This window comes from Cupressus sempervirens, chromosome 1, assembly GCF_028749045.1.
Source record: "Cupressus sempervirens isolate cs-2001-9-10 chromosome 1, ASM2874904v1, whole genome shotgun sequence".
NCBI lineage: Eukaryota > Viridiplantae > Streptophyta > Pinopsida > Cupressales > Cupressaceae > Cupressus > Cupressus sempervirens.
Genome location: NC_143118.1, coordinates 93367976 through 93390940, shown reverse-complemented (window position 1 = coordinate 93390940; position 22965 = coordinate 93367976). Strand labels below are relative to the sequence as shown.

The window sequence follows — 22965 nt, the reverse complement described above, 5'->3', positions numbered from 1 at the left end:
TAAATAACGTAATCTTTGTCTCTTTTCACAGGCACCAATCCATCACCATTAAAACTATCTTTATCTCTGCTAGCACGACAATTGATGTGGGCCCAACTAACATTCCTACTATTTTTGGCCAAGCGAAGATTTGAACCTTGGTTGCACCATTAACAATGCGACCACAACACCACAATACCACAAGATGATCCTCTAAAATGTAGCACTTTTCCTTGAATAGAAAGATTAATAGATTATTTGATTGGTGGAGAACAAAAAAACATACTTAGTTGATGTAATTTTGAACTTTTCTTTTCTTAATTACTTCTTTTAGTTTGCAAACTTTTTGTAAGTCCCATGTTTTGTTTATAGAAAATAAGATTAGAAAACTCATGAGCATTGGAAAAATGAATATCTTTTAACACAACCTATCAAATTGCCAATAACCATCACCATAACTATAGATAGCTCATAAAAGTTCTTAAGAGGGAAGAAAGTATCTTTTGAGCACATACAAATGGGATTGCGAGTAAATATGAGCCCTCACGAAGTCCCAGTAATTAATTTTAAATAATAATAGTAATAAATATCAATACCATCAAATTTGGTGGCGAAGACCTGCAATAGTTCTTTTCTTGTTACGCAAGTATTTCACATCTCAAATTGTCCTCACGAACTAATCAGGTGATGTTCTGTTTATTGAAAGAAATCAGAACGAAGAAAAATTGATTTGTTTGGTCGATCTGAATAATGTTGTCTCGGAAACAGTCTTCCGCTTTATTTCAATCACAGTCTTGGCGACGACTGGTAAGCGATTAAATTCTACACTTCTTCTTCAGTTCTACTACTTTTACGCATATTTAGCTCATTAAATTGAAAGAAAAACCCTAGAGATTTTTCACGTTTCCCCCCTAAAAGGTAGGGTTTAAGTTTATCGGTGTAGGCTCTTTGGCATGCAGTATTTTGTTTTGATCGGTAATGAGCTGTTGTACTAATATATAAAAATGATTACAAAAGTAGCCACTGAAATGGCAGATTTTCTGTTCAATTTCAGTTCAAAATACCATACTGACCTTCCCATACCATGCCTGTCGGGCTTACATTTCCAATCAAAAAGGAAAAATGGGACCAACCTCCCCACCTCTCTGTGTTTCACGACAAAGTTTACATTGGCCTACCGAATATACAATAGTGCCCATTATCCACAATTGGGCCAATCAGTGGCAGTAAAATGACTCAAACCAGAAATAAACAAAAGGCTCAATCACTCTTACCATTCTTCAGCATTTCATCTTTGGGCAAATTTGGATTAAAGGTGCCACCGCTGTGGATATCTCACCTTTCTTCTTCCTCTTCAGCTGCTTCACGTTGCCCTTGTCTCCTCCAGGTCGCAGCTTTGCAATTGACTTCTGAGGAGTCGATTTTCTTTTCAGCTATTCCGTTGTGTGCAGTAGTTTTGGTATGATGCCAGTTGTGCGACTTTTTTTTTTTTTAAAGGTTATTCTGAGTGTTTTGGTTAATTTTTTTTTGATGGAGGTCATCCATGAAATCCTTTTAGCCACCCGATATGGGAGCATGAGCCAATTGCTGAACTTGTTTGGCTAAGAGCTGCAAGGACTAAGGGGTATCCATTTCGCCAAATTCACCAGGGGCACGATCCCGGCCTCATCCCTTTTTCAATGTAGTAAGACTTGATGCCTGGTGGGCTCTTTAAGAACCTTTCAACTTCACCAATAGACCAAAAGCCCATTGACTTTTGGTTCACTTTTAATTTTTTAAAGAGTGTCTTTCAGGTTATTTGTTCTTATAGTAATGCTTATAATGTTCTAGCACATACATATCTTTATAGGAGGAGTAGTAACATGTTTTCCTGGCAAAGTGAAATTTAGCGTAGGCAGAATAATTTTTGAACAAAATTAGTTTTCAGGCAGCATATTGATAACTATCTGAGATGCACTTATGGTATGCTTTATTTGAAAAGTGGAAATTTAGTATATCTGGTCTGATTCTTGTTGAAATTTATGTTCAAAGCATGTTTAAGAATGAATCATGGCACACCTTCTTTGGATAGAGAAATTTAGTGTAGACAGAGTAGTTTTTTGACAAAATTTGTTAAAAAACAAGCTGCACTGACTCTAACTGAGGTCTGCTGTTCTAGAACAATTCAAGTTGACTATAATGCTGTTGATTCTTTGTGGTTCCTTCTGCCATCGACTATCTTATTCTCGTAGATGGGATGAAAATAATTTTTATTCTTCTTCTCATCCTGCATTGCATCATGTTTAGAAATTCTATCTCAATCAAACAGCACATGTGGTTTCACAGGCTGAAATTAGAATGGTGGACATATGGCTGATTGATAGTCCTATTTAGATAGTAGTACTATCATGAGAAGTGGCTTACCATGTCAGTTGAATTAAAACAATTAAGATTTGAGATTTCTTCAGTGCAGCATATTTGACTCTGATTTTTTGGATTAAGCTTTGTTGATGAATGAAACAGAGAAAAATACTGCCCTAGTTTTCCTTAATAGGCACATCCTGCAGCTCCAGGGGCGAGGACTCCTCGTAATATGCTCCACATTGAGTCTTTTAATAACATTTTCCATTTTAGTGGATGAGATGGCTTTGTACTATTTAATGAACTATTTGATACACATGTCTGAGAGCAGAGACTTGTATTTGTAACACTCTAAAAGATAAGTGTATGAAGATAGATGAATGGATATCAAAGATTGGCCTAATTATTTGAAGGATAATGCTACCCATATAAAGATGTTGTTTACCGTATAGGGTAAAAGAATACTTATCGCATGTAGTATAGCAAGATATAACACATAACAAATATTTTATTCATATAAGCAATATGCATTTCAATGCTTACAATCTGATTATGCTCATTACAATTATTCCAATGATGTTTCATGATGATGCAAAGTCCCTTCCGAACAGTGTACATATGCTTTCCTAAAGGGGTGACTCAATCGCCACCTGCCCATTCAGATACAATTCTACATGTGGACTACAATATAGAATTTACCGACAACATCATCCCCCCCCAAAGAGTAAAGTCATCTTCGAACAACAATTACAAAATATCCGAGACAGATTAATAAAATAGAATACACCAACTGTGACTAACTATAATGGGATAGATATTTTTCTGTCACACCACTTTCACATTCGTCTTGTGCTTGCACCAAATTGGTCTCCAAAACACGTTGTATCTGTAGCCTCTGCTAACACAATACTGTCTCCTTAGCCAAGCTGACCTTGAGAGCCACCCGTGCCGCCTTCTTTGCTTCCAACTCCTGGGTATACTAAGCCAAGTGTCGCTCTACTGCCTCCAACTAGATGATCAGCTCCTCCCAAGCTCTCTATTCATCCACCAAGACAGCCTCATGTCCAACACCTACTTTGAGTGCCTCAAAGCGTAGCACCCCTCTTGAAAGGCTTGCTCCAGTGCTCTCTCCACCTCTGGCACACATACACCCCATGCTTGTAGCAACTCTAGGTCTAATCAATTGGTCACACTTCCCACAATTAATAATTGAATTGATTGGGGGTTTAGGGGGCAACGCCCCCAGTAGTGTCAAGGGGCAGCACCCGCGTGGGGTCTTGGGGCAGAGCCCCAGGTGTGCTCCCTGTTGCGATACAGAGCGAGGTCGAGGGGCAGCGCCCCCGCCGCCAAGACCAAATTAGTACTCTCAAACTCACACAAAAGTCCATGGAACACACCATTTTTGTGATTTTCTTCCGGTCCCATACTCTTCCTACCAACTGCTTATGTTTTACTACCTGTTTATGTCTTCCCCTTCCCTTTGGTATCATACGTTATTCATTATGGACTGTTTTGATTTGTCATTTTTTTTATAAAAAATTTTATGGCTCCTGCTTCTTGAAGAGTATGACTCCTTCCTCTATTTCTTTCTGCTGTACGGCTACAATTTGTCTTTCTCCTGAGGGTTTATGGTTAGGACCTCTCTGCTTGTTGTGGTTGTGTTGATGAATTGCTTCTCTTCCAAGGTTTGTTACAACCATCCTTTCCCTTTGCTATAGAAGGAGTCCGTACGCTACAATTTTTGGAGCCTCCTTGACTTGTACGATTTTATTGCTCTAGATGTTTGATTTCACTTGCAACTCTATCCTATCACCATTTGTTTCTTATAACCCCCTTCCTGTATTGTGCGGCTGTATTGGATGGTATTTGGCTGTTCAATCTTTTTACGACGTTGACCTAGATTGTACGACCGTACGTTTGCTCCTTGATGTATTGATTCTGTTTGAACTCTGCGGCCGTACGATTCATGTCCTCCTCGACACCATATGGAAATGAGGCTGTACGATTGCTCCCTTTTCTTTTCCATACGGTGATTTCCCTTGTTCCTTCAATCATTCAGGCCGTACAGGGTTCTTACACGCCTCTTCCTGCAATCTCTTGGTCGTACGGTATATCCTGCTTCAATCCCCTACTCTCCAAGTTCGTACGGTATGTTTGCTTCCACTTTTGTGGCTCTTTATACCGTATGGAATGACTGTCTTCTAGAAGTTCGTACAATGTACGGCTTTTGGTTCAACTTACTATCTTTTATATTGCCTGTGTGGCTGTACTGTCATCTTCCGACTCTCTGGTGTCAGTTCTGTTTGCACTCTTTGTCTGGCCGTATGGTCTTTATCAATGATCCCTCTTGGTCTTTGTACGCATTGACTTCCTCATGATTTCTGTACGGGCCGTATAGTGTCCTCTAAATTAAAAAAATAAAAACAGAAAACTCATTTTCTTTGAAATACTCTATGTTCAAATTCTTGTCTTTCTCTGTGATATCTATAATTTCCGCATTTTCTAATGGCTGTGCAGTTCTGAAATAATTATTTTGACTACTATCCTCCTATTTATATTTCCTTATTGTCTATCAACTTAAAATAGAAAGATTTCATCTTACAATAAATTTACATATATACATTAATATTTATTATTTTTAGACTGTCTCTCAGTTGTTGGTCCACGAAGGTGCGTTTTCATGATAGACTTTCAGCTTCGACCCATTCACTGCATCGGCTACTTCCTTCTTGTCGAGCATCCATAATTTTATTGCTCTGTTATCACCCACTTCGCGGATTTTATATGGCCCGACCCACTTTATTTTAAATTTGCTTGGTTTGATCTCGTTGTGCCCGTTATACTTCAGCACTAGTTGTCTCGATTAAAATCTGTTCAACTTCAAGTGCTTGTCGTGCCATGCCTTATGCTTGTTCTGTGTAACCTTCGTGGCCCATTGTGCATGCAATTGTCGCTCATCAAGTTTATTTAAATTATACCATCCCTTCCTTAGACTTTCCATATCTCCAAGCTTGTTCTTGATTGAGATCCTTAAACTCGATACCATGAATTCGGTCGGGTGCCACTCTTTGCTGTTAATAACTGTATTCTTGATTCTAGAACCTTCACTCTGTACAACTGCAGTTATTATTAAGCCTTTCCCCTTTGTTTCCTGTGCAGACCGTACAATGTGTTTTCCTTGCTGTTGACACCTTTCTACTATATTCGTGTTGTGGTGTAACCTTTTCTTTCCGCGCGGTCTGTTCACCATGTATCGTATGGTGGAATCTTTCCTTTTGCTGGGTTCGTCAGGTATGTTCTTCCTTTTAGCTTCAGCCATAACTGCCTTTCCTTCTTCCGCTTCTCTACATTCCTTCGGACATTCATTTTCCTCTCCTTTCTCACCTTTGTCGGCCTTTAACATATTACAGCTCGAAAAGAGCTCGTAATCCTCTATCTGCTAGTGGAATAGGCTGTTCACCGAGTCCAGGTCGTCATCATTCGACCCTTATAATCTCAACACTTCTTTGTCCGGTTCAATTCTCTTCTTTCCTTCATTGTCACTCTTGCCTCCACCTTGTGAGTCTGACGATGCTGCCTCCTCCCCCACCATCTGTGTGTGCAGGTCAATTATAAATCTTCGACCTCCATGTTTCATGGATAGGGTATTTCGTTTCCAGGCATGTTTCACTTTTGCTTGTACCAACAAATCCCGTTCAAAGATAGTGTCATACCCTTTTCTTTTCAGTGGAATGACTACAAAATCTAATAAAAATGGTTGCGTTCCAATAGTTACCAGCTGTGCCATCAAGGTTCCCAACGGTTTGATTCCGTGCTAATTCGCCATGAGTAACTGGAATGTAGGTGGTCACAACGTAGGTTGTCCCAACTTTTTCCATATATCTTCTGATAACACATTCACGCCTGACCCTTCATCCACAATTGTGTTTGTAAGTATAGTTCCCAGAATACCCATCTCGACTACTGCCGGATGTCTTCCTGTCAAGAGTGTCAGTAGCATTGGGTTTGTTGCCGTTGTTCCACTATCGTCCCTCCTTGTTTCCTCCGTTGCTTTCGGAAGCGGTGTCATATTTAGAATGGCCGTTCGTAACTGGGGCATTGTAAGGTCATTAAATTTAATAGGGACTTCTATTTGCATTACCTGCCTTATCATGTTTTGTTCAGCCAGGGTTCTCTTCGAGATGTCGGCATTGTCTTTTACTTGTAACTTTTCGGTTTCCATCTATTTTTCCAACTCCGTTTGTGCTTGCTGCAACCTTTTCTTTTCTTCCTCTGCATCAGGGTACTTTGCCTTCTTAGCTTGCTCACGTGTAATGGCTAGTGTTTCCTCATCACATGTTTTGATGGTTAACAAATTTACCCCTTGCTTTGGCCATTTTGAAGCTTCGTGGTCTCCTGGACCCTGGACCACACCATCTACATAATAGTTGCGACGTCTCCTTTGTGGTACAATCTTTGGCGAAGTGCCCCCAGAGGTTGCATGCACGACATTGTATCATCGGCTGTCTACTCGCATCGTACTGTATTCGACTCTGGCCTCCATTGTTATTATTATTACCACCCCTTCGATGTCGATTATTGTTGCGATATCCTCCTGAAGTTGCATCATTGTTTGTGTTTGTTCCGGTGGACACTTCCTGCATCAGTAATACTTGCTGGTGTCCTTTTGACTTCATATTGAACAAGCACTCTTTTATGGAATGTCTTGCAACCTGCCAAATATCACATAATTGTTTCTTTGGGCATGAGCCCTTTGTGTGGCCTTCCTCTTTACAATCCGTACACCACAATTCTCCCTTCATCGAGTCCGGATGCTTTTTCAAATTTTTGAATTCTTTCATCATCTGTAGCGTATCCTTCTGTAATGCTCGAACTTTCTTGCTTGATTCTTCATCATTGCTACTACTATCGGATGATGAATCGTTTGAATTCAACGATTTGTGCTTCTTCTTCTTACTTTTTTTTGTTCACTTTCCAGATCCATCGCCCTATTATATGCATCTGTGTACGATGTTGGAGGCACAATCTTCATTTTTTTCTTCAGAGCCAATCGTAGCCCCTCAACAAACCATCATTTCTTTATTCCGTCAGCCGGTGGGCTCTCCATCTTTCCCACCAACTCTTTTAGCCTTCTTGCATAGACACGGACCGTTTCATTTTTTCCTTGCTTTGTGCTGTATATTTTTGCTACAATTTCGTTATCGTCCCTTAGCAGTCAAAACTCTGCTATGAACTCCTTAACTTCTGCCCATGTAGTTAACTTTTGAGGAGTTGCATCTGCAAACCAATTAACTTTCTCCTTTGGTCCTGCCATTACTACTTTCTTCTGATTTTGAGGTACCTGTTTTGTACCTGCACACTTTGCTGCTTCCGACAACCACATTACCTGGTGAGAAAAGATCTTCCTCAAGCGAATTTGTTCAATTCTCTGCCTGCATCCTTTTGTCGGGTGTGTCGAGAACGAAGAGTTCACTCCACACTCATGCTCCCTCAGCACTTCAAGCCGTTCGAGTTGTTTCCCTTCCGTTCGGAAACTCTACCCTTGGCATATACAAGTTAAGAAACTCCTCCCTTGTCGCTTCCACCAAATTTAATCGCTATTGAGTCTCTTCTAGCAATTCCTTGGCACTCCTCGGTTTGCTACGTAAATGCACTTCTTCCGTTTGTGTCCCTTCACCCCCTCGGTGTCCGACGACAATCTGTTGAAGCTTCTGTTTGTGCTTCGCTTGTTGTGCTAAAATTAAAACTTCTTGTACTATGCGTATTTCATCCTTATCTTTTATCTTATTTCTATCCTTGTTAAGCAAATTAGGCATTAATCTTCATCACACTTCCTTCGTTCTAGGTTTGACTGCCAACGAGGGCAAATGTTCACCGTACAAGGTAAAAAGATACTTATCGCATGTAGTATAGCAAGATATAACACATAACGGATACTTTATTCATATACGCAATATGCACACTTCAATGCTTACAATTTGATTATACTCATTACAATTATTTCAATGATGTTTTATGATGATCCAAAATCCCTTCCAGACGATGTACATATACTTTCCCGAAGAGGTGACTCAACCGTCACGTGCTTGTTCGGATACAATTCTACTTGTCGGCTACAATATAGAATTTACCGACAACAGATGTGAAGATGGAGTGGTCTGTAGCCAGACTTGAAATTTATATAATCTTTTAGTATAGGATGTTTAGATGATATAATTAAACTCATCTTCTGATCTGATTGAGTGCTGAATTCCGTCTCTGCTCTGTGATAATATATGCCTACTTAAAAAATGTCATGCATTTTTTTCAAAGCATGGGTAAGAAAGAAAGGATAGTTTTGAATCTGTCTATCAAAATTTCTGGAAAGACATGTTTGCAACTAGATTTTTTTTTAAATTTCAGATTTTTCAAGAAGCATCTAATGCCATTCTGGAGTTAGAAATGATTCAAAGGAAGGATAGAATTATATTTTTAGAAGTATCTATAGTTGCTTTCTTCCAGGAAATGAAGAAAGGAAGGGAACAGTGTCCTTGAATGACAAAAGCAGGTCATCAGGACTAAAGGTTTAGAATAACTGACTGGGAAAGGAAAAAGGGGATCTTGCAAGCAAAAGGTGAAAAGCTAAAGCCAAATTTATATCTAAAATCGAAGAAGCAGAGGAATCTGACAAGTTTGTTAGTCTCAAATGATTAAAACCTAGACAAAAAATTTATATAAAAACTCATTGATTAGAAACAGTCCTGAAGAAGTGAAAAATTGGAAAAACTGAAATCAAAATTTGGCCACTCAATTGGAGTCAACAGGAGCTTAAGCTGTAAATTTAAAGCAATCCTTTGCTATTTTTTCATATATTTGCAATGCTAGAGAGATAATGTATTGTTGGCCAGACAGCATTGTTTGCAGTCTAACCATCGTTTATCATTTCTTACTATAACCAACATATGTTTGATTATGATTCATGATATGTGTTGGAGTTGAATGCTGTAATCTTTCCTATGTCCACTATGTATACTGTTGGTGAGAATATGGAGGAGCAGAAGCTAGAAACACAGCTTTGGAAGTGAATAAATGTCTCTTTATACTATCAGGACTGTAGACACCTAAAAATGTCCACGTGAAATCACCAAAATTTGTCTATTAACTAAATGAATATTATTGTGTTTTAAACAATTTATTAGCCTCTTCATCTATTATCTATAATTTAAATAGATATTCTTATTTATTTAAATAATTCACTAAGCTTCTTATATCCTATAATTAAATAAATTCTTATTTATTTAATTAAACCCATTTTCCATTTCCTAATTCTCTTATTTATGGAGTAAATAGCTTTATTTATATTTTAAATTCACCTATCCTTTTCTTTCTATTTCCACCGATCACGTCCAATCACATGGATCAACTTTCAATATTTGAGCTTGTGCCACTTGTCCCATTTCTTTTCATTTGGCTTGTACTTCTAAAGTCAATACCCTCCATCTACCACTTAATCTCAAACGCTCATCTCTATTGCCTCTTAATCACCTTCACTCCTACACAATCCCTACCTAACCATCAATCTTATTCACTCTCCTAACACCTCTTTTTCTCAACTGTTGATTTTTATGAGACTTCTATAAAAAGATCGTTTTCTCCTCACACTTACTATCTAGCAATTTCATGATCTTATGTCTTTATGATCTTATGCTATCTTGTAGACTCAATGCTATTGTGATCTTTGAGCCCTTGCATACTACCTTCTTTGAGAGTGCCTATTATATTGCCATATTTGCATTAGCTCCTCTATCAATCAACCATCTCCATTTTCCATAGTCTCTTGTGCTTTGTGCTACAAAATTAAGAGCACTCACATTTCATTCAAACAAGATCTTGGAAGATAGGAGGACATGAGAATCAAACGTTTCATGAAGGCATTTGGGTTGTTTACTGTTTATCTAACTTTGTTTGTGCTTTTGTTTGCTAAGGGATGTCCAAGATTTGGTTGTTCATTGCTTTTGAGAGTATACTTTGGAGGATTCATCCGAGGATTCAAATTTTGCAAATCTTGAGATCAACTTTAGACATGATGGTTAACCAATTTTTCGAGATCATCTTTAAACTTGTAGGCTTTTAATAGGTCCTCTTTTTCTTTTAGGTCCATCTTTGTAAATTGTATATTCTTAACCATCTCCATCTCAGCTTGTGAAGACTTATCTTGTTCATTGGCTTTTTTTCCTATTATTTTCAAAATTCTTGCTCTTGGCATTGTCCCACTTTTATATTTAATGTCCTAGATTTTTCTTTTCTTCTTGTTGATATTTTTTTCAGATGGGGCATATTTGGACATTCTCTAATAAAATGGCTCTACTTGGAAGTGAAACAGCAAGATCCATATCCATACAAAATTGGCATGAACAAAAATATCTTTACCATGGAAAGGTCCCAAGCCAACAAGAATGAACCCAAAGAATGAGCCCAAAGATTCAGCAGTCATTTTAAAGATATCAATAACCAAGCTTTAGCGATTGTTAACAGGCTCTAATAAAATGGCTGTAGTTGGAACATCCTTGACATTTGAGCCAAAGGTCTTTTGTAGTCTAAATATTGGTACGCTCTTTGGAAGTGGAACAGCAAGATCCTTCTCCATACAAAATTGGCATGAAAAAAAAACCCTTTACCATGGAAAGGTCCGAAGCTAACAATAATGAGCCCAAAGGTTTAGCTGTCATTTTAAAATTTAATGATATCAATAGCTGAGCCTGAGCTATTGTTTCAAACCCATGAGGTCCAGTATTCTTGAGGCAAGGCATCCAGGCAAATCCACACGAGCAAATTTTCAACGATTTTAAAATCCACATGCTAGTGCTTCATGAAGAGTCTAGCATTTTGAAGGAAATAGGGACCCCAAATATCGTATCCCTGTTACATCCATTAACAAATATGGCATTGGAATACCCTTTTGTACAAGCCTGTAACTCATGATCTCCAGTTGTTTTCCTATTCTTGCAAACAGACACATACAGATCCCCAAGAGATAGTGGATGCCCAGGGATTTATGGTTTAGGCTTCTACCTTGCAGGCAAGAAACATTTGTTTGAGACACACAAATATCGATGTATGATTGGAGACTCCTCCAAAGCTGGTATGTGTTGATTCAACCTGTTTATTGGCTGATTGATCTTGTGTTTGCTCCCAGCAACAAACATTGGGTTGATCTCCTTCTCTTGTACTGAGGATCCTGATTCTGTAAGCATGTTTCTGAAGGGGTATGGGGAAGAGATCTGCCTCTACCTGGACCAAGACAGTATAAACCAAGAGAAAGAGACTAATACAATCCAGAAGTGAAAAAGAAAACAGAGGCCAAAAATTGCAAAACCTTAGCAGAACTTATTCATCCCTATCCAATTCCTACTATGATTAGGCCACCTAAGTAAATAATTGATTAATTAATGTAGGAGTCAACCTTAATCTCTTTCCAATCTTTTCTTCCACATTTTACACTAATTTCAACTATGCCTTTGTTGAGTCAACTTCCTATCTCCCTCACTGTTGCAAGCATTTACAATATTTACCATCTTATTTTGCTGTAACACTGGCTTCAAAATTATACCAGATTTGTGAATAGAACCAAAGTTTTAGACATTTAAATACTGCAAAGTTATATCCAGAAGACACACAAAAAACCGGGACAAGAAATATTTCTCATCCTATGTCAAAAAAAATTGATTATGTGGTGGTTGAATCAAATTGTGGCAAGCTTTCCAGTTGGTTATGATAGAAGTAAATAAAATTTGCTAGTGTGAATGATCAAAATAGACCAGCAGGACTCAAGGTGCCAAATTGTCAAATAGTAATAATAGCAAGGAGCCATAAACAATGTATAGGTGTTTTAATACACACCCTGGAAAAGTTCATCAATGAAACACAGAAGTTAGTGTGATGCTTATATTGTTTTTCTGAGAATTATTTTGTAATAATTAAAAAAAATCCTTCAACTCTTTTGCAACTGACAGACTATTAGTGAACATCCAGTAACTTGTGGCACAGAATAATGATGTGTTTATCTGTCTTTTTTCTAATTTTCTGAGATACTAATTTATGTAAAATTCTAATTTGTGCCTTCATTTGAGGTCTTTGGGCCATTTTCTTGAGCAGTGAATCAATTTTCAAAGCTTTAGGTCCTTGAATTAGATCTAACTTGTAGGAGAGTACTGGGTAGTAGCACCGATTAAGGTTGTAATTGCTTCTTTTCTGCATCCCTGCTTTTGACATACATTTGTGAGGGATTAAGAGTAGTTTACGTGATTATGACAGAAGTCTGCAAGATGATTGTGATACTTTATATTGTTACAAATGACATTGAGGTAAGGTGTGTAGTATTGAAATATGCATCTTCTTTGACACACATACACATACTCAAAAACTTGTATATACATGTATGCATGCAAACATGATGAATGATGATATATAGTTAGTGTCCTTTATATCTGTAAAATGCAGCCCTGTTTTGCTAATTTATTCAAGGAAACCAAACTGCTGTTTTTTCTATCAACAGAAAACATATTTCACAATTGGGATTTAGACAGCCCTGTTATTTTTGAGACATCAAGAGCATGTAAGAGTTGATTCTCTGATTTTTATAACAAGTCAAGGGTTTAATGTATTTTTATACGTTAACAACTGATTGATTTTCAGTGTCAATTACTTTTTGTGAGATTTATATTTTCAAAACCTATACTTAGTTTTAGTATTCTAATCTCACAGCGTTTTTAATTCTTATTCTTGGATTTGACTATCCTTGTGCAGGGATATGCATTTCATACATTGAGTAGGTCGTTGCTGGAGGAGAACACGAGAGTGGCTGGTCGAGCTGTGAAAGAATCAGTCATAAATGTTGAAACCTTTGTATCAAAACGCTCTTCATTGCAAAATACTTATCAGGAAATTAGTTTACCAAATTTTGCTCCGTGCAATCATATCCTGCCTGCTTATTGCTCAATCTACACAAGAAATTTATGCCACAGCAGTGGATTTTACAGAAGTTCCATAGGAAATATACTTCTTCCAAAACAAAGACCCATTCTTCGCAGATTCTGCTCGAGCAAGTCTTCAGGGAAAAGAAGTAATGCTTTCTTTTAAACAGGATATATTTTCTTAAACATTGTTTTCCAGTTAGATTAGCATTGAGATAAAGCTATTTTCTTGGGTCAGGTGGTTGTGTAAATTCAAAGTTTGGAGAGATAGGGAGCTTGTTGATACTAAGTGAAATTCCATGTGAGAGAGATGGCTGATTAGTGATTTCTTCTTTTGCTCTGCACAGACGTGAGAACCTTTAAATGTAGCAAATGCTATTCTGGATTATCGCAACGACTTTAATACTGAGGGATGTTAATATTCGGCAAGTTTCAGAACAATGGTAGATTCAGTTATAGAGCTAGTGAGAAATATGTTGCTAATTCTATTACATGATCAAGCCTCAGAGCTCCCTTATACCAGTTTGATGAAATTTTGATGGACAGCCACATACCTGTTGCTAACTTCCTCAATGTCAAGGAAAACATGTTATTTGATAACAATTTTTGTTATTGGTTGTTTTTGCTTAGCACGTTAACAACTGTTGTCCAAGTTGCCTGTTGATCTTCTTTTTCTCTTTCCTCTAACTCGGAATCAAATTTTATCAAATTTGCGCACCCCAATTGATGATAGGAGGTCCCTTCCTTGAGACAGTTGAAAAAGCTAGTTGCACATTTCTTGCTTATCAATGTGAAATTGGGCTTTGATTAGGAGCATTGAGCATGCCAATAATAGTCCTCTCCACTTCTTTGACTTAAGAGTGAAGTGTAGTATAGTGCTTGCAATTATGTGTAGGACTGGGTTTTGGGATCGGCTATTTTGATTTCAAGAGACTTAGTATTGTGGACTCAAAGGCACACATGTATAGTATTCTGATGGCCAAAGAGATTCTCCTTTTCGGTCTCTAGAAAGCAGTACTTTACAGTTGTAAAAAATTGCTGTTTGGTATTCCTTTCTTTTGGTTCAAACCATCTAGTTTTCATCCAAAATGTCTTGCAATTTGCAATTGTTATTTGTCTAATTAATGACTATTAGGTTGCTTCTTAAAGCATATTCATCATTGATATCTTCATTCCTTAGATTCAGGTGAATATGGAATTGTTTATTTGTTGGTTCATAAATAAATTCTTATTGCATATCTGAAAATGATTCTCTTCATTACAATCTAATGATCCTTTGACTGCCCCCTCATACTTAAGTTTATTTTAGCAGCTTAATGGAATCAGAGTATAATGGAGGCACACGATGTAAGACAATGAAATTGTCCTAAAATTCTACAAACATGCTTGCTAGGCATTTTTGGGTGCCTTTGTTTTGCATTGATGTTATTGTGTTTGCAGGCTATGAAAACTTTCATCCAAGAGGAAAGAAGGAGATTCCAAAGGCACGAGAAGAGCAAAAAGTAGAGTCAAGAACTGGTATGTCATGGTAAAATATCTGGTGCAATGCTTCTGGGAGCTTTTTCTTTCTTTTCTTTATGGATTTTTTGTCTTGTGCTGTTGTAGTTCCTGTCTGACCTTTAAAAAACGTTAACAGCTGTGTATTGGGTAGAAATATTCTTAGAATTGAACAGACATCATGTGCTCTTTTTTTCTCTGCACTTTTTTAATTTTCGCCGTCAAGTTCTCTGCTATGTGCAAGATATGCTGGCTAGATGCAATGGATGCAAACTGTTGCATTCATTTGCATGAGAGATGGGTGCCTGTGAACCACCACTTGTGAAACATGGGTCAATAAGTTTGAATTGAAAATCACACAATGGAATTTTGATAGCAATATCACAAATTATTAACCTATTTGTATGCATTGGTTAAATTTTTAATATATACTATTTAAATTGTGTGAACTTATATAATGTAAAATTGCCTCATTTGACTCAAATCATGAAATGCATCACCTCTTCACTTTCTCCAAGTTTGCAACTACTTGTGCCCTCTATGCATATCCTGATGAGCAACCATTTGTAGTCATGCCCTAACAATATCATGCGGATGCATGTCATAAAATATTTTGCCATTTCAAGGGTTTTACATGTTGGCAGGAGATTGATTAAAGTTTTAGATGCAATTTTAATGGGATTTAAACATGAAAATATTGTTGAAAATTGCAATTAATAGTTTTCTAAAGAGATGGGATATTTTGGGGGAAAAATCATCCATGAGACTGGTTCATAAAAAAATGTGATTTTATGGGGGGAAAGTCGTCTACAGGACTGATTCACAAAAATCTTTTTTTTGGGAAACAATCATCAACAAGACTGATTTTCTGAAAAATCAGCAATTTTTTCGGGGAAAAATCATCCACAGAACTGATACACGAAAAATTGGGATTTTTTGGGGGAAAAAGTTGTCCAGACTTGACATAACTGATTCACAAGAAATCAGGTATACTTGAGTTTTGTTTGGAGATTTTTGCTTCTATGGTCCAAGGCATTTAACCTGGTACAAATAGTATAGAAGATTGAGAATCCAGTATTCTGTATTATGGGGGTTTAACTGAATTGTTTTCGGAATGTGTTTATTGTTTCCTTGGGTGGAGTGCTTGTTACTGTCCCACAGTTTTGACTTTTTCCTCGAAACTCATTCTGTGTGTGGATGAGTTTGTCAGTCACAGGGAAGCTCTAGTGTAGGGTAGGGACCTGGATCATGTCCACATTCCCATGTCAACATCTTCTGGTGACTATATTTATAGATATAGCTAGCCAAACCATTACTTATCTACCTCTGTAGTCTGATTGATTGGTAACCTTGTTCCTCTATCAGTACCAGTACCATCACATCTCCAGGTGGCTATAGAATGCAATGATACTCTGTTAGAGCATAGTGGTGTTGGTTATGTAGAACTGTATGAACTGTATTATTTTGTAAATTCATTTTTGATATTATAATAAAAATAGAGGTTTGCATTTTGAGGAACAGTGACGAATCCATTTGATATTTGGGAATTTAGAAGTTTCTATATTGAGGAATCAGACTTGGTAAAGCAAATTAAAGTGTCCTGGAAGAACAAGAGATTCGACTGGATTCTTCAGTCTAATACTTTATAATATCAGGTTTTGAGTTTTTGCTAAAGATAAGCATCTTACAAATATGTCTATTGCATGTTTCAGCAAAGTAGGAGTTACTCTACATTTTGAGGTATAAATTTTCTTCAAGAAAATGTCTAGCTATACAATTTGAAAATTTGCTGTTAATCCAGATGGTCATTAATGAAAGGAAGAGGATGCATTATTTCTGTAGTGATCTTCTTGAGAGCATGATAATCAATGTAGAGAATCACCTGGGGCTGTATGATGTATGTAGAAATGGAAATAGTCATCTAACAGGAGGATTCCTAAACATTTAAGGGGTAATGCCGAGGGTTAAAGGTGCGCAAAGGTTCCATGAGGTGATAGGTCAGATTATGTTATGTTAGAAGGTCAAGCAGAGTCTTTGATTGAGACTTCCAAGTGTAATATAAAGATGATTACAAAATAAAGCTAGATCTGATTTTTAATCTTCAGTCACATCTAAGTGACTAACCTGAGACTGTTGACATGGATCTCTACATGACTACAAACTTACCGTGTATTACACATATCTAATAGTATTATCTATACCGAATATTAGATTACTTTCCCTTGTCATAACCAGATTAATATTCTCAAAATAGAAGTCAGGAATGAGAATTCTATTTACAAATGTTATAATACCAATTCAGTAAAATATGCTTTGCACAATTTTAACATACTTTGAATAATATTCAAGGATGCAAAATGTAATGCCTCAATTCAAATGCTGGGAAATGAAATGATTTATGTACTTTTTGTGAAATCTTTTTATGAAAGTAACAAAAATGCTGCTGCTTATTTAACATCGTTAATGTTGTGGCTGCAGAAAATTCAAAACATGAAGAACATAAACCATTTTTTCAATATAAAGCACCTGCGAATCAACTTCAAAATTATTTGTATTTAATAGTGGGCATTGCCGCAGTTTCTGCATTTATGAATTTTGGTGGCCGTGATCAACAAGAGGTAACAAGTCTACTGCCATTCATTTGAATTCTATATCTTGACTTGCATTTTGATAAAGCTGTAATCTCATAACAAGTGCTTGATTTCATACATTTTGTTTTGAGCTTTTCAGATGTTAATGTTTTTTGAGGAATTGCATGTATATCCTTTTTGTTCTGTTACCATGCAAAACATTATTGGGTTTGCATCCCATCTTTTTTTTTTGATGGGTAATAGGCTTGAGCCAATCTTAATTATCATTATTATTTGTTGTGATAGTTAATATTATTAGTTAAGCTTGAGTATATTCAAACCCAAGACCTTCCAGATAAAAGGCTCATAATTTACTGTTTGTGTTGTAGGCTGTTGCCTGGTTTGTATCCCATCTTATAGCTTGTGCTTTAAATGTATAAACTACATTAAAAACTACTTTTGAAATCTTTTTCATAGTTGCTTTGCAAGAAATGCAATTTTAAATTTTAATGTGGTTGACTTTTGGAAGTGGTGTGCAGCCTTGAATTAGTTATTTAAATTTTCAATAGCCTAATATTCTATGGGTAAAGTTTCCGACTGATCGGTCACTGTTATAAATTTCTTGCTTTGTTCTAGAGTGTTGGATACTTGGTGTCACAGTTGAGACAGCTGGATCTCCATTAATCAGGATTTCAAGCAATTTACAACTACCTTTTGCAATCTATGTGTTCCAGAATCTTACCACTTTGACAAGTTCTTATGCCAAAGGCATATAACACACACGTATGGATACAAAAATGTCTGTCATTTAATTTGACGTGTTTGTGACACTTAATGCATGGAAAACAAAAAAAGAATTTATTATTTTTGAATTTAATTTAGTTTTTATTACTAGATTAGAACTTTTTTTTTTTTTATTAGTAAGTATATGTAAATACTAAAAACAAATAAATATTTCAACATTGTTTTAAATATATTAATATTTAAAACAATAAACTAATAGTATAAAAAAGAAAATTATTTGTTATGGGGGATCGAAAGTGGCCTACATAAAATCCACTTTTTCCTCGAAGATAAGGATAAGAATGATATAATAAACATGTAATGATATCATTGATAATATAATAATGATGTACTCTTATTTCATATTTTGATTTTATCAAGAGTTTAATAGAAATATAAAAATATAGTAACAAGCATATATTAAAACACAATTATATAATAATATATTAATCATAATTTAACATTAAATATAATATAATATTGATTACAATATAATAATATAATATTTTCTTAAAGTGGAATGATGAATAAACATGATATCTTTTGGTGTACTTTGCTTGTATTCCTCTAAAGATGGGTATACTACTTCTACCGGTATGGATAACTGTTGCTGCAATCTGGTACACTATATGGGAGCCACAATAGTTGTACCAAGGTGGACATTTTGTCACAATTAAGATGGTATGTGCCACTTTTATTGGTGGAACATTCATTGCAATATAGAGATGCACATCAAATAATAATATTTTATGCAACATTGCAAGCCAGTAAATTGAAGCCTGGTATGCACAATCCACTGCCAGCACCTGCGAGGCCTTGGAAACCTATCAGCATTGATTGATTTTCTTCTTATAAAAAGACATGGGAATGATAGTGTCTATGTTGTCAATCAATAATGGGGGTATGTTATTGTAAAGCTTGCTTGACTACCATTGGCAAATCTATAATAATTAATTTTTTTGTCACTCATGTATGATTGCTAGAAGATACATTAAGAGGAAGCAAGGTAGTGCTTTTTACAGTTGATTTGGTTATTTAGTTCTGCAACATATGGAGCTTCTAAAAATACCATTGGCACCTTTAAAGCAAATGTTATGCCTGTTACTGTTATGCGGTGATTTTAGTCTGCGATTAGAACCTCCTGCATCCATAACTTCATTATCAAAGCCTCTGTTTCTAAGTCCTTACACTGTTAAAGTTCATTTTGATGTTAAAATTCCAGAGAAAGATCTGTGCAGAAACAATGGATAGTTGAAAATGGATGTTGGAATTATAATTTCCGGTTTACTGCTTTACCCATTAGGAGAAAATCAGTTTTGCAATGCTGAAGATTTTCCTATTTTTAAAAGTTAGGGTCTTCACGTAACAAACTAGATTTTTCTGACAACAACGACCAATGAAACTTTAGGTACATTGTATGTGCAGGTAAAACAGCGGTGACATATTTGCATATGCAAGAATGATGGAGCAGTTAAACTACTGAAGTCATAGGGGAGTAGCCATGACTAGTCTTTAACTACAACTTTCCCAACAACTAACATCCAAAGAACCAGTGCTCTAGCAAAAACACTGTCAATGGATTGAGAAGGAACCAGAATGCTACCAGTATTACTAATAGCTTGCACCTCCACTGGTGAAAACTCGAGTTACTGCTTGCAACATGCTTCTACAAACCTATGTGGCAAAAAACTTTATGCATCTAACTTTTGCACAATGCGTGGAAGAGGTAACCCATAGCAGCTCTTATTCTCAGTTACCTTTTCCAAACATACACCTTTACAATATATATGTGGGACATTCTTTGATTTTTTTGATCTGTAAGGTTCTGGGAAAAGATGATACATCAGCAGTTGGAGTCATTTTTGAATTTCTAGGCAGCAGAAGTGTGAAAATAAATCACAACTCAAAAATTTCGCTCGGCAATAACTATTGCTGAGTGGCAGTTTTGCTCGGCATGTGAAGGTGCCAAGTGGCAGTTTTGCTCGGCACCAATAGATGCCAAGTAAGATGCCGAGTGAACTCAGCACTCAAGGGGCAACTCGGCACATGCATATGCCGAGTGAGCTTGGCAGCCACTACAAAGTGGTGCACAACAGAAGAGGATGCCGAGTGAGCTCGGCAATAACTAGAGAGATGGAACTCAATTTAAGATTGGACCGAGTGAGCAAAATGACAAACTGGATATTTCCACCGTTAAAACCAGAAAGCCAAAGTCTGAAGCTTTCAACAATAAACTTCTCAAATGCAACAAATAAAGGAAGAGCAATAGATTTTAGTGTTTTCCTGCTTGCTTGCTATTCAAATATGGTAAACTATTACAAAATCTGGGAGCATTTGGCTTCAACCAGAAAACCCTAAAATAACCCTAAAACTTCAAACTTGTAAACTTGCAGCTCTAATGGCTGCATACAATAACACCTGGAGCAATCACTGCCTCATAGGTTGAACAAAATAAAGAACTTACAGAATGACAAGAAGAAAAGCACGTGCAACTGGAGATACGAGAACAAACTTCCTTCTGTCTTCTGAACGACTGGATCTGTTGATTGATTTCATCTTCCTTCACTGCTCTGCTTTGCAACTCTTTGATCTGCTGAACTTTTGCTTCTTGAGCCTCTACCGGAGCCATTTCTACCTCTCCCCCCACCTCTTGAATTCTCTTGAGCGTTAAAAGATTGCTCTTGGGAAGTAGTTGCTGACCTGTTTATCCGGTGCTCATGGGTTTGAAGAGTTCCCATCAACTCATCCATGATCAATGTGGTGAGGTCCTTTGCTTCCTCTATGGTCATGGCAAGATTGTCATATTTCTGAGGTAAACTCCTTAATATTTTCTCGGCAATTCTCTGCTCATCATATTCTTCTCCATTTGATTTGAGCTGGTTTATCAAAGTGGAGATTTGTGAGCCGAACTTTGCAATAGGTTCATTGTCCCTCATCTGAAGGTTCTCAAACTCTCTTCTGATCATCTGTAGCTTCACTACTCTAACCTTATCAATCCTCTTGAAGTTAGTCTCAAGGATATCCCATGCTTCCTTTGCATAATTTGCTGTTGCAATTTTGGGAAAAACTGTCTTTGTCATTGCTACTTCAATCAGATTTAATGCCTTAGTGTCCTTTCTCCTTGACTCTTTCAACTGAGTCTTTTGTGGATTTGTGAGAGCAGCATACTAAGTTGGGTCTGTCACATCATTGAACCCATTTATCACAAACTCCCATAAAGCATTTGCAACCATTATGGTTTTCATTTTCTTTGCCCATGTATCATAATTTTGTCCATTAAAAGATGGTGGCTGCTACCATATCTTTCCTGCATCTCCTGCCATGTCAAATATCCCAGAAAAAACAAATGCCTTAACTCACTGTGGATGTGGGGCCTCAAGGCTCTGATACCATGTGAAAATAAATCACAACTCAAAAATTTTGCTCAACAATAACCATTGCCGAGTGGCAGTTTTGCTCGGCACGTGAAGGTGCCAAGTGGCAGTTTTGCTCGACACCAATAGATGTCGAGTGACAGGAGAAGGTGCCGAGCTAGCTCAACACAAGAAGATGCGAGTGAACTCGGCACTCAAGGGGCAACTTGGCACACGTATATGTCGAGTGAGCTCGACAGCCACTACAAAGTGGTGCATAGTAGAAGAGGATGCCAAGTGAGCTCGACAATAACTAGAGAGATGGAACTCAGTCTAAGACTGGATCGAGTGAGCAGAATGACAAACTGGATATTTCCACCATTAAAACTAGAAAGCCAAAGTTTGAAGCTTTCAACAATAAACTTCTCAAATGCAATAAATAAAAGAAGAGCAATAGATTTTAGTATGCCTGCTTGCTTGCTTGCTAATCAAATATGGTAAAATATTACAAAATCTGGGAGCATTAAGCTTCAACCAGAAAACCCTAAAATAACCCTAAAAACTTCAAACTTGTAAACTTGCAACTCCAATGGCTGCATACAATAACACCTGGAGCAATCACTGCCTCACAGGTTGAACCAAATAAAGAACTTACAGAATGACAAGAAGAAAAGCACATGCAACTGGAGACACGAGAACAAACTTCCTTCTGTCTTCTGAACGACTAGATTTGCTAATCGATTTCTTCTTCCTTCACTACTCTGCTCTGCAACTCTCTGATCTGCTAAACTTCTGCTTATTGAATGAGACTGATTCATTCCTTTTTGTCTCTTGCCAAAAATACTTCCCCCTCTTTTCCAAATTTGAAAAACTCACCTACTTGCATTCATTGTTTTTGACTGATGTGCAGGTCGCCAGGGGTGGTAGGTGGGCGTTTGGCTCCAGGGGCAAACGTCTACTGCAATAAATATTCCAACAAGAAGTACCTCCTAGGAACCCAAAGTATGAAATTACACTTTTTATAGGGGGTGGTTATGTGATTAATCTAGATGAAGAGGAGGTTTTGTCACAATGGCAAATGATAATTGAAGCAAACAATTTGACATTTACTCTTTCAATTACCTTTCTAGATTGTGTTACGGACTTTCAAAAGGAGGTCAGAGTGGAGCATGAGAGGCATTCCATAGTGAATGTATCGTCAATTGGAATGAACAATCTATAAAATTTCTTAGCACATTGCTGAAGGAGTGAGAGTGCAGTCCACTAAAATGAAATTCCAGGCAAAATGTGCAAGTTGAGAATGTTGAAGTATGTAATAATGTAAAGCTAGAGAGTGGTAAAAAGATAGGAAATGCATATAGTGATTTTTCTCACACCTACAAATGTTTTCTTTCCAAGAGAATGCTTGGAAGAAGTGCAATTTCCATTTCCAACTGGTTTATGTCTACTTGAGCTTTTGAGGATCCCCCTCTCTCCCTCTCTCTCTCTCTC

General features: G+C 37.0%; 1 protein-coding gene across 1 annotated transcript in view; it reads left to right on the top strand.

Annotated features, from left to right (window-relative positions):
- The first annotated feature begins 488 nt into the window (after window positions 1-488).
- LOC149576384 (ATP-dependent zinc metalloprotease FTSH 3, mitochondrial-like) overlaps window positions 489-22965 on the top strand; it is an 82734-nt gene continuing 60257 nt past the window's right edge. The window contains exons 1-4 of the mRNA XM_089817091.1: window positions 489-786; window positions 13105-13420; window positions 14712-14789; window positions 17247-17386. Of these exons, the coding sequence (XP_089673217.1) occupies window positions 730-786; window positions 13105-13420; window positions 14712-14789; window positions 17247-17386 (591 nt within the window). The 5' untranslated portion in view covers window positions 489-729. The remainder of the gene's footprint in view (window positions 787-13104; window positions 13421-14711; window positions 14790-17246; window positions 17387-22965) is intronic.